Source organism: Carcharodon carcharias, chromosome 2 (assembly GCF_017639515.1).
Source record: "Carcharodon carcharias isolate sCarCar2 chromosome 2, sCarCar2.pri, whole genome shotgun sequence".
Lineage (NCBI taxonomy): Eukaryota > Metazoa > Chordata > Chondrichthyes > Lamniformes > Lamnidae > Carcharodon > Carcharodon carcharias.
Window position 1 is genome coordinate 115,558,263 of NC_054468.1, and position 11,962 is coordinate 115,570,224.

The following is an 11,962-nucleotide window of genomic DNA, read 5'->3' on the forward strand; positions in this document are numbered from 1 at the left end:
AAGCACAATATAGAAACAAGTGACAGATGGCCCTGTGGGGGGAGGGGGCTGGTTGGGGAAAAAGGATAAAAAATGAGCAAATAAATAAAATAATATAAATAAATAAAATTGGATTTAAAAAAGGGGGTCATGATGGAGGAGAGAGCTCATGGTCTGAAGTTGTTGAACTCACTGTCAAGTCTGGAAGGCTGTAAAGTGCCTAATCAGAAGATGAGGTGCTGTTCCTCCAGTTTGTGTTTGGCTTCACTGGAACATTGCAGCAGGCCAAGGATGGACATGTGGGCATGAGAGCAAGATGGTGAGTTGAAATGGCAAGCGACAGAAAAGTCTGGGTCATGCTTGCAGACTGAGCGAAGGTGTTCTGCAAAGTGGTCACCCAATCTGCGTTTAGTCTGCAGTGTCGAGGAGACCATACCTAATACTGAGCACCAGGTAAAGCTAGCTGTTTCACACTGCTACTATGCAGTAGCAACATGAGTGGTATTCACCACTAACAGGATGCTGCCATCAAACCAAAAAGACGTTCTGCCTATCAGAGATGAGTAATGTGGTATATGAATTTCAGTTCCAGTGTGATGTTGTATGGACTGGCGGGTTGTATCAAACAGCATGTCCCAGCTGCGTTTCACAACAGGCAAGGTACAGACCGTGCACAACCCGCCTGTGCTTGCAAAACTCAAAACACAGTGTCCAACATTAGATGTGATTCCGCGATTGGGCAACACTTGCTAAATAATCTTCAGTGTGCTAAAAATTATGCTGACAACCAACTTAAGATTGTCAGTCAGGCTCACAGCGTGATGCATTTGTGTGTACTGGAAGATACATATATTAATACACAGAGTCCTGCTCTTTGCAGAAAGAAAGAGCATCAACACACATTGCACCTGTTTCAGCTAAACAAAATAAGTGACAGCCATTCGCTGACTCATTCCTCAGGGCAACGCCTTGACCAGTCAAGGTCAAACTGCCTGGTTTAAATTTAAACAATGCTTGGCAGTTACTGTCAGTCACCATCACTGGCGCATTCTCCATGGCAATGGCTCTACCAGTCAGAGTCTTGCCAACCAATCAGCACTCTCTTCTCATACAGTATAAATTGTTGTTTTCCCCGTATATTGGTATTCTTGCAAAGTGTCCTAATGAATGCAAGGTGAAAAGCTTTGACATGTCTCTTTTTTCAGCAATAACAAATACTTGTGACCAATGTTAGAATCTTTTCTCTCAAGTGTTTATTTTATTGACTGTTTTTGGGAAAAGTAGTATTCCTCATCAAGCTCCATAGCCTTTCAAACCTCCCTGCAGCATGGTTTCATCTCCACGTTTAAGGCTGAATGTTATTCCTTTCTAAGTTCCCACTCTCCCTATACATGATGCTGAATGATTTAAGTAGGTTCCATTTGGTGACATTAGAAATGCCTGCTAGGTAGGAATGAGTGTGTGATTTCGGAAGTGTTTGCTCATCCTGATGAAGTTGTCTACTTACCTGTGAGGATCTTACTTTGCCCCTGAACGGCTGCCTAGCGCTGCTTTACTTCTGTAAAAGCACAGTCCGCAAATCGATATGGAATTCATTGCATGACTGTGCACTTACTGACTTAGGGTAGATAGAAAGGATTGGCCTTTGTGAGATGGACAATGTTGAGACCGTAATGCTATGAAAGCGATGGCTCAACAAAATCTATTGGCTGCTGTTTCAATACTGACTGGGCCATGTCTCTCCCAAATGCCAAAGCAATGCAGGACATAGCCCTGGCAGGCTTCCGACGAATGCAGGGTCATGAGTGTTTGTAAATAATCAAACTGTTAAACTACTCTCTGTGAAGGCAATGTGAAAATAACTTGCAGCTTTGTATGCATACTGTAGAGTAACAGGTCATTGTGTCCTCATATCCAAAGTCATATTGGGGCTCAGCAGCAAGATGAGGCCTCTGCATTATTCATCTATGAGACCTGGCATTTGGAGAGAAGGTGCTGCCCAGTTGTAGTTCCCTTTTGAGATAGTCAAGTGCTAACCATTTGATGAATATTCTTCCTGTTAGTGCCACCTTCTCATACTGGCATGAGTGCATCCATGTTTGCAATGGCATTTCAGCCGCTTGAAGGATGCCATGGCCACTGAATTGTTGACACCATGATTGAAGGGACTGCACCATGTGTAGTTGCTTAAGGAGGTGCGCTGGTGGTAGTGTGTGATTACATTCCACAGCGGCTGTATGTTTCCTAGTCTACTGTGCTTTCCAAGGATGACCCCATCGTTATGAATGAAGATGACTAATGCTGCTTCCATGATCATTGTGAGATTAATGACCATTCCTGATTTGCTGACACTGACAATAAGGGTTTTGTTGTGTCCCTGCATCGAAACCTGAAGAGTACTTTGATTGTGAAAATTTGTCTTCATCTTATTCCTCTTGAAATCTTGTAGCTATGAGATTACCACAGGCACATCTGCCGTGTCATACCTGTGCAATGCCATCCTCGTGTGGCTTGTCTGAATCGCCTCCCTTTTTAGATTCATCCTGTTCCAAGTCCCCCTTGTTCAAGAAGACGTCTGGCTCCTCCATGTCTCCCTCTGGCAACACATATTCCCCCTTTGCAGTGCTAGGTTGTGCACGGTGGAACGAATAACAATAATGGGGAACATTTTCTTCACCAAGTATTGGAGGGCCCCACCTGACTGGTCCAAATATCAGAAATGCATCTTTAAGAGGCAAATAGCCTATTCTATTAAGGACCTTATGGCGGAATGTGCAGCATTGTATCTCTCCTCAGTTGCATTCTGTGACCAATGAGCAGGTGACGGGACCACCTTCTCCTCATTCTAATCAAAGCTATTAAGAGGGCAGCGTTGCCTGCAGCCTGCATTCTCCACTCCTGCTTGTATCCGTGATACAATTGAGCAATCAATGGTAGTTCCCATTGAATGGTCTCCCGCCATGTACAAGTAGGAATGCAGTCTCTAGCTCTTGACTTGCCCTCAGTCTGTACATAGCATACCAAGGCCACCCCTTGCAAGACAAGATCATCCTGGAGGATGGCAGGTGGCTGAGCTTTCCCCTCGGTGCATGACTGCACATTCACAACAAGGGTCTTAATTCAGATCAAAAGACCCCAAGGCCTATGACCCTCAGTTAGGCTTCTGGTGGTTGTCTTCCAGAGATCTTGACAACAGCTGTCAATACCCAATCTTTGTACTTATGACTGCAAGCATGGTGCTTTGAATGCTTTTGATCAGTACACTGGGAACATGGAGACCTGTAGGGTCCCTGGTGCCTTTGCGTTTACTCTCCATCCATTCTCACATGCCTCTGTAACAATTAGATGCCAATTAAGACCATATACACTGCAACACCTAAACTTAATGGATTCTCACCTAAATGTGCAATATTAGTGAAGAAGCTAAGCTTGTTCACTGCGCATTTGACCCTGGGGTCCAACACTCAGCTGAACCATGCTCTCCATGCTTTGAGCAGGATATTTATAGGCTGCCCCTTCAATTGGTCAAAAGTTGATGTGCTGAACTTCTCCCACCCACCCTGACACCCCTCCACAATCAATTTTTTTTTCTTAGCTTATTTTTCAAACTGTTATTCTCAGGCGACATCAAAAATGGCACTGCTGATTTTTGTCTGTGAGCCAATTCCTCCCATCTTCCTCCATACTCAGCACCTTATAATTTGCCTTCCTCCTGTCACTATCCAGCCTTCCCCGTTACCCTTGAACCCATCATTGTCCCTGTGGATATTGCTGTTTCCCCCCCACCCCCGAACTCTTTAACGTTGATTCCCCCATGCCATTTGTTGACCTGACCCCCCTCCCCTTCTCGAGGTCACATGCACCCATATGTTTTGAGATACCATCCCACCCCTTAATTTTTTTGTTACCAACTTAAAGCATTCAGATTCATCCCCTGAATGTTACTGTGCTCTCTGCCTCACAGTACCATGACTCGAACCCCCAGGACCAAATTCTTTAGTGGACCACACTGTGCACGACTGTCATTGCTCACGGAGGCCTCCCCCCGCCCAAGGCCAGGACCAAGACATGCATGCCATGCAGCATCCTCTAACATGGCCCATGCAGCCCCAGGATGGTATCTTCAACATGTCCCCAACACCATGGCCTCAGCCCCAGGACAATCTCTTTAACATACTCCCGACAGCATAGCCTCAGCCCTAGAATGGTCTCTTCAATATGCCCCCGATAGCGTGGCCTCAGCCCCAGAATGGTCTCTTCAATATGCCCCCGACAGCGTGGCCTCAGCCCCAGAACGGTCTCTTCAATATGCCCCCGACAGCGTGGACTCAGCCCCAGGACGGTCTCTGACTCTTCCTTGGACAGCCTTATAACTCTTGCCGCAGGATAGCCTTTCACTACTCCATTCTGTTCCTTGACCATCATTTTGTCCTGTCTTCGAATCGCCCCCTTCGCTCTCGGGTAGGGGATAACATATTAGCATGGATACAAGATTAGCTTGGTAACAGGAAACAAGGTAGCCATAAATGGATCTTTTCCTAGTTGGCGGGATGTAGCGAGTGGTGTGCCACAGGAGTCAGTACTGGAGTCTCAACTTTTTACAGTTTATATAAATGACTTGGATGAAAGGACAGATGGTATGGTTGCTAAACTTGCTGAGTACACAAAGGTAGGTAGGTAGGAAAGTAAGTTGTGAAGAGGACATTGAAGGCTACAAAGTGACAGGTTAAGTGAGTGGGCAAAGATCTGGCGAATGGAGTATTATGTGGGCAAATGTTGGCAGGAAGAATAAAAAACAAGCATATCTAAATAGTGAGAGATTGCAGAGCTCTGAGATTCAGAAGGATCTGCGTGTCCTAGTGCATGAATCACAGAAAGCTAGTATGCAGTTACCGCAAGTAATTAGGACAGCTAATAGAATGTTATCGTTTATTGCAAGTGGAATTGAATATGAAAGTAGGGAGCTTATGCTTCAATTGTACTGGACATTGGTGAGACCACATCTGGAGTATTTTGTCTCCTTATTTAAGGAAAGATGTAAATGTATTAGAAGCAGTGCAGGGAGCTTTTACTAAGCTAATACTAGGAATGGGTAGATTGTCTTCTGAAAAAAGGTTGGACAGGTTGGGTTGGTATCCACTGGAGTTTAGAAGAATAAGAGGTAACTTGATTGAAACCTTTAAGATCTTGAGGGGCCTTGACAGGATGGATGTGGAAAGAATGTTCCCTCATGTCAGAGAATCTAGAACTAGGGGCCACAGTTTAAAAATAAGGGGTCGCTCATTTAAGACAGAGATGAGAAATCTTTTCTCTCAGAGGGTCATGAGTCTTTGGAACTGTCTTCCTCAAAAGGCAGTGGAAGCAGGGTCTTTGAATATTTTTAAGGCAGAGCTAGATAGATTCTTGATTAACAAGGGGGGTGAAAGGTTGTCAGGGGTAAGCAGGAGGTTACAATCAGATCAGCCATGATCTTATTGAATGGTGGAGCAGGTTTGAAAGGCCGAGTGGCATTTTTTTTTTTATTCGTTCGTGGGATGTGGGCGTCGCTGGCTCAGCCTGCATTTATTGTCTATTCCCAGTTTCCCTTGTTCAGAGAGCATTTAAGAGTCAACCACATTGCTGTGGGTCTGGACCAGGTAAGGATGGCAGATTTCCTTCCCTAATGGACATCAGTGAACCAGATGGGTTTTTATGATAATTGGCAATGGTTTCATGGTCATCATTAGCTTTTTAATTCCAGATTTTTACTGGATTCAAATTCGAACCCCAGTCACCAGAGCATTGCCCCTAGGTTTCCAGATTATGGTCCAGTGACAATACCATTCCACCATTGCCTCCCCATACTCCTCTTAATTCGTATGTTTGTATGTGTTCTTCTACCGCGCCCCGCCCCCCAACCTTTGTCCTATCTCCGTCTCACCCCTCCCACCAGGCTTGCTTCCCATGCCCAGCCTTGGTGCAGTATGTGCTACAGGCACCCTATATCTCGCAGCAATGCTCTTAAAAGTAGGCAAAAGCAGCATCTACTGACCTCCAAGTTGTGGATTAAGTGAAGCTCGCCAGGTGTGCCACATATATACAGTCGTGAAACTGGCTGTTCGAATTATCTGCTGATGGGGAACTTAATTTGGAGGGGGATGTAATTCTGGCGACCTGGCCTTTTAATGAGCATTCGTGAGATGCAAATGTGGTTCCTGATAGATCAACGTTAAACTCGACCCGCCTTTAACTGCTATCAAAGTTGGAAAGCAAAATTCTGAATTACTTTCCTACTGGCAGGAAACTGAATTTTTCCATCACACCAAATTTAGTGCCCCCACCTGCCACGATTCCTGCCGCTGGCGGGAGCAGAAACTTCTGCCTGAAGTTCTTTCATTATTTCACTACTTTCTTCCTCTTCCCTTCCTATTGTGTGCAGTATTTAAAAAGAAATTGGAATGAAAACTTTCAGGTCCTGTAAATTAGCGAATTGAGAGAAAGATGTAAACCAATGGTGAACAAAAAATAACCTGATAATTGTCAAAGACAAGCTATGTTAAATATCGTGATTATGAAATTTGCCAATTGATCACAATTGTCCAATTTTCCTTAAGTAACCATTAAGTTATCCTATTATTTGCAAGTAAATTACACTGATGCAAACCTGGCAAAATAGAGACTAAACTGACAGGTGCTTTTACTCATGAAACATGAAGATAAGTTTTTTAAGATGTTCTTTTTTTATAATTTCTGTGCTTTGTGCCACTTCAAAGTTATTGCCATTCCAGAATTAGAGACAACCTTATTCCAAGGTTGTTTCCAGATTGAGAAATCTATGCAAGGGACCAAGGTCCATAGTACAGGACATTGCCAAAGACTAAAATGTAAGAAAGGATATAATCTGGAAAGTCAAACTGGGTTTTGTCAAGCTTGTGTTTGAAAGCCTGAAGATTGTACCAAGAAGGGAAGACAGGAGGAGGTAAAGTGTTCCATAGTTTTGAGTTTCTGGGAAAAAATAAATTCAAATAGGAGATAGAAGTTGCATTAATTCTCAATGCCAATGCAGGAAGCAGAATTTGTGGGGTAACATTTTTGCAGCTTAGGACAAATGATAATGTTCAGAGTAGCACTGACCATAGTAGGGTGAATACGATAGAAGCTAGAAAGATTTCAAGACGAGAGTGATTTATTTAACAAATGTTCTACTATATATGTCAGTGTTGTCACCAGGCATGTAAAATACCTGGCATTATGTGCTGTCGCAAAGTGCACGGCTTGGGATGTTTTCAGTGCAGCTTGTTGAGTCCAGTCACTGGCGAAACACGGTATCTCATGGAGACACAATGAAGTTTTACCGTTTCTCGACTAACATGAAACACACCAAAGTCTCCGCAAATTTTCAAAGTAGAAGGAAAATAGCGTGAATAATAATACAAATAGCCTAGCAAATCCAAGATGTTCAGCTTTTGGAAGAGAGAGCTCAAATTTTTACAGAAGATGTGCTGAAAATAACTGATCGACTGACCTGCTGCAGGAGATGATGGATAATGCATTTTAAGTAACTGAACTGAAATAATATGTTGTTCTTTAATAATGGATTGGAGAAAATTGAGGAAGAGAGAAAGAAAGCAAAGGAAGGAAAGAACTTGTCTTTATATCGCACCTTTCATGGCTTCAGAATGTCCTAAAATGTCTAATAGTCAATGAAGTACTTTTGAAATGTGGTCACTATCATAGGAAATACAGCAGCCAATTTGCACACAGCAAGCAGCCATAAACAGCTGCGAGATAAATAACCCTATTATCAGATGTTGATTGAGGAATAAATACCAAGGACAATTTCCCTGCACTTTTGCATCCACCTGAAAAAGCAGACATGGCCTATGTTTCACTTCTTATCCAGTAGACTGCTGCCCTAGTACTGTGCTGGAGTATCAGTCTAGATTTAGGCCTTAATTCTCTGGAGTGGGCTTGGACCCCCACAGCTCCTTAACTCAGAGGAGAGAGTCCTACCCACTGAGTATAAGAAATAGGAGCAGGAGCAGACCATATGACCCATCGAGCCTGCTATTCAATACAATCATGGCTGATCGTTGACTTCAGCTCCACTTTCTTGCCCACTCTCCACAATTCTTAATTCCCTGAAAGACCAGAAATTTCTGTGTCTCAACCTTAAATATATTCAGTGATGGAGCATCCTCAACACTCTGGAGTAGAGAAATACAAAGATTCACAATCCTTTGAGTGAAGAAATTTCACCTCATCTCAGTCCTAGATGATCAACCCTTATTCTGAGACTGTGTTCCTGTGTTCCAGATTCTCCAACCAGCAGAAACAATGGGCAGAATTTTACGATCCTCTCTTGGGAGGGGCAGGGCTGCAAAATGCAGCGAGCCATTCAGAAGCCCATTGACTTTGGCAGGACTGTAAAATCCCACTGGTGTGAAAGTCCGCCCAATGACTCAGTACCTACCTTGTCAAACTTCTTCAAACTTCCTTAATAATAGATTGCAGTGCTTTTCATGATAAGTGAATTCAGGCTAACTGGCCTGTTGTTCACCTTTTTCTCTCCCTCCTGTCTTGGAGGTGTTACGTTTGCTAACTACCAATCTGCTAGAACCGTTCTAGAATCTAGGGAAGTTTGGAAAATCATAGAGCAGGATCATCCCAGATTTGCACTAATTGCGATAGTGGGTGCAAAAAATGTCATCTTACCTGCCAGCCGCAATTGGAGGTTTTCGTGTCATATCAACTTCCCAGCACCTCATTAATAATGTATTCATTCTGTATTCAGATCGCTGGCAGGGGTGGCCTCTGATTCACCTGCCCCAACCATCACCCCAGGCCTTTAATAATCTGGGCGGCATATTTAAAGGGTGTTTCTGCACAGAACTAGCTCTCTCTAAGGGATCAAAAGCTGCTGGAAAGCCATGGCTGCCCCCAAATTTAGCGACACCTCCCTCGGGTGCCTACTGGATGCAATGGAGGCCTGCCGGGAAGCCCTGTTGCCCCGCTCTGGGTGAAGAGCAGCAAGCAAGGTGACAAATCCAGCACGGGAGGTAGTGACAGCAGTGACCAGCGCCAATGCACTAGAAAATAGGACAGCCAGTGCTGAAAGAGGATGAATAATTTCCTCCATTCTGCCAGGGTAAGCCATTCTTCTCGTTACTCTCAACTCTCACATTCACAAGCCCATTACACATCCACAGGGCACTCATTCATTACCAGTTCAAGGAACATCACCATTCACTCTCTCACACACACACCTTAATCTGCCCTGCGATCATGTCCTTATCTCGTCCATGGCACCGCTCACCACCCACACATGCCAGGCATCCTGCTCACACTTGGTCCATCTGTATTCCTGTGCAAGGGGAATCCCCAAATGCGAGAGTGCACTCTTTCAGGCATGCGCATGAAAGAGCACACATCCACCTGAGGCTGCCTCAGGGAGATCGCTGAAAGTGGTACAAACATTAAAAATAGAAAAAAAATCCTTAACATGTCCCCCTCATGTGGCACTGTCACACGAGATGGGACATGTTAATAAATTTCACTAAAACTTTATTAAACTTTTTTAAACCCTACATGAAACCTCATCCTGCTGGTGGATGAGGTTTCATATGTTTTTTATACCCCACCGGGGCTCCTGTCCTGCCCGCCAACCTTAAGGTTGGACTGGCAGGTCTTTTATTTGTTTTAATGATCCTGTCAATGGCCCCAATTGGCCATTGACAGGTCGGCGGGCCCGCAGCTGTTTTGCTGCGGACCCGCCTTCCTGAAGATGTAAATGGGGCAGTGAAGTAAACGTGAAGCCGGACCATCATTTGGGTCTGAGGTTACACACTGCACAGAGAAGAGGCCCTGGACTGAGACACCTGCCTTTATCTTGCGCAGGAACCAAGGTTTCACATCTGAGTGACAAACACTGTTCGTCAAAACCAGGAGCCATAGGTAAGGTGACATTCTTGGGAGTTTATTTACAACAGTGAACTTAGTCTGATTTAATTAGTGACAGGAGAGACTGCCGCTCAACGTACAGCCCGGCAGGTTTAACCCTGGGGGCTGACAGATAGTTAAAGGGGTTGGGGTGCCTCTTGCCAGCCTCCCCATAGGTTTTCCTCCCCACTTCCACCCTCCCCCGCCCTGTCCAACATGTACCCCCAACCCCTGTCAGGCCGACCATAGCGAGATTTCAGACTTACCTGGATGCCTGGGCCCATCGTTGAACACCACCTCCTTAGCCTGCCGACAGCACAACAGGGAACATCGCTGCTTCTGCCACTCCGATTGGCCAGCAGCTCTATGAGGCAGAACTTTCTCCTGAAGATGGTGGAAGTTCCGCCTCGTACTAATTTAAGGTCCTTCACCCAAAAAATTAAAGCAAGTGAGCCAGCTGAGGGAAAGCGGGCTTGCCCCTGACATTTTCTCTAGGGTGTAGGGAGCCTCCTCTCAGTGTACAATAGTCCATTAAGTCTATTTTATGGAAAATTCACAAAAGAATATTTCAAAATATTAACCTACACTATTCAATTTACAAAGAATTGCGATCGCCAATGGAAATGATTGTCTAATTTTGATAAATAATTGTCCCTAGGTTTCTAATTGTAATTAAACAGCTAAACTAAGTCTTTTAAAGTTTAAATGGCCCTCCACTACCTTGCATTTCCATCTTTAACATTTATTTTGAATATGCCTGGCCAAACATTGTGAGGTGTATTCACCTTCTATGATGGGGAAATCCCAGAGGTGACACTTGAGGCTGGAGACCCAGTGGAACAACTCCTTAGCATATATGGGATTGTCTGTGTAGCACCTGCCTGGAAACAGAAAGGAAATGCACTTGATGGTTTAGTATTATTTTCTTGTTTTATATGTTATAGGCAGCAAAGAGAGGCAAACTGAACTCCTTTATTTTTCTTGCTGTCTATCCATAAGCAAAGGTGTTTTAATTTTTGAAATGGGCTGTGGCATGTTTCCCCAACTGCTTCTTTTGTGAAGTCAATTTTAAAGTGACTCGAAGCAAACTCTCTTTAGGGTTAAGTCAGAAGTATTGTTTATCCATGCATTCAAATCCAAGGGATGGTCACTGCAACTACACGCACGCACGCAGTAAGGAGGTAGGAAAGAAAAGAGTTTTACAACTAGGAATAACTTAAAAAAAAAAGCGATGGATATTAATTCACATGAATGTCAGAGCCCAGTGAGGGTTCCTTTACATAGGAGTTAAGCTTCAGGCGGGTTCAGCTAGCTGAAAGCAGGAGTTGCAGAATTTTTTTAAAGTTGGTGATGGTGTAGCAAAATGAGGTTGATATACAGAAACTTGGTCTGCTGTACAGACAATGGCTGGAATCTTCCAGAGAACCAGGCTTCAAGGAGCTTTGGACTTGAGGCAGTCTTTTTGTCAGCCTGGAGACCTGCTTTGGTGTTGACAAGCTGGTTCGGAGTCCAGGAATGTACCATTAAAACTTTCCAAAAGCCAGAGGAGCTTAGATCATGTGATGTTGCCCATTGTTTACCTCAAACTGACTCATCAACCAGTTTCTATGTCTCTTATAAAGATCCATTTTCCTTAGGAGATAGATGGTGGCTATTAGCGCCTCCGCACGCATAACGAGTTTCAATGGTTTCTGTTATAAGTCCAGGCTGGGGAGACAGACTGTCGGCTGGCCCCTTCTCTGATTGATTGTAATGGTTCCACACAATGATAGGTGTGAGATTCCACAAGGATGAGGGTTGAGATTTGTCCTGTTATTACTGTTGGAAGTTTCCAAACTCTAGCCAATTTGCAAATTGTGTGACTTCTAGCAGCCATGTTTTTGGTCCAGCAAAGTCCAGTTTTAAATAAGCAGAAAGTAACATTTGAATTAAACGGTTTATGATCACTTTCATGTCTTAGGGACATAACATATGCTTTATTTCCTTCTAAAGAGTATAAAGCCAAAGAGCTTTTATGTGTGAAGGAGTTTAAAAACAACACAGATTGGTACACTAATAAGGCAAT

At 44.0% G+C, this 11,962-nt stretch overlaps 1 protein-coding gene across 5 annotated transcripts in view; it reads left to right on the plus strand.

Annotated features, from left to right (window-relative positions):
* The window catches only part of LOC121269707 (SLX4 interacting protein), a 115,358-nt gene that overhangs the window by 63,462 nt on the left and 39,934 nt on the right, over nucleotides 1-11,962 (plus strand). The window contains exon 1 of one of the 5 annotated variants that reach the window (XM_041174569.1): nucleotides 9,021-9,106. The exons of 3 other annotated variants lie outside the window; for them this stretch is intronic. In XM_041174569.1, the coding sequence (XP_041030503.1) occupies nucleotides 9,080-9,106 (27 nt within the window). In that variant the 5' untranslated portion in view covers nucleotides 9,021-9,079. Of the gene's footprint in view, nucleotides 1-9,020; nucleotides 9,107-9,862; nucleotides 9,913-11,962 lie in introns of those variants that run through there. One more of the 5 variants, XM_041174578.1, reaches the window with a different exon arrangement.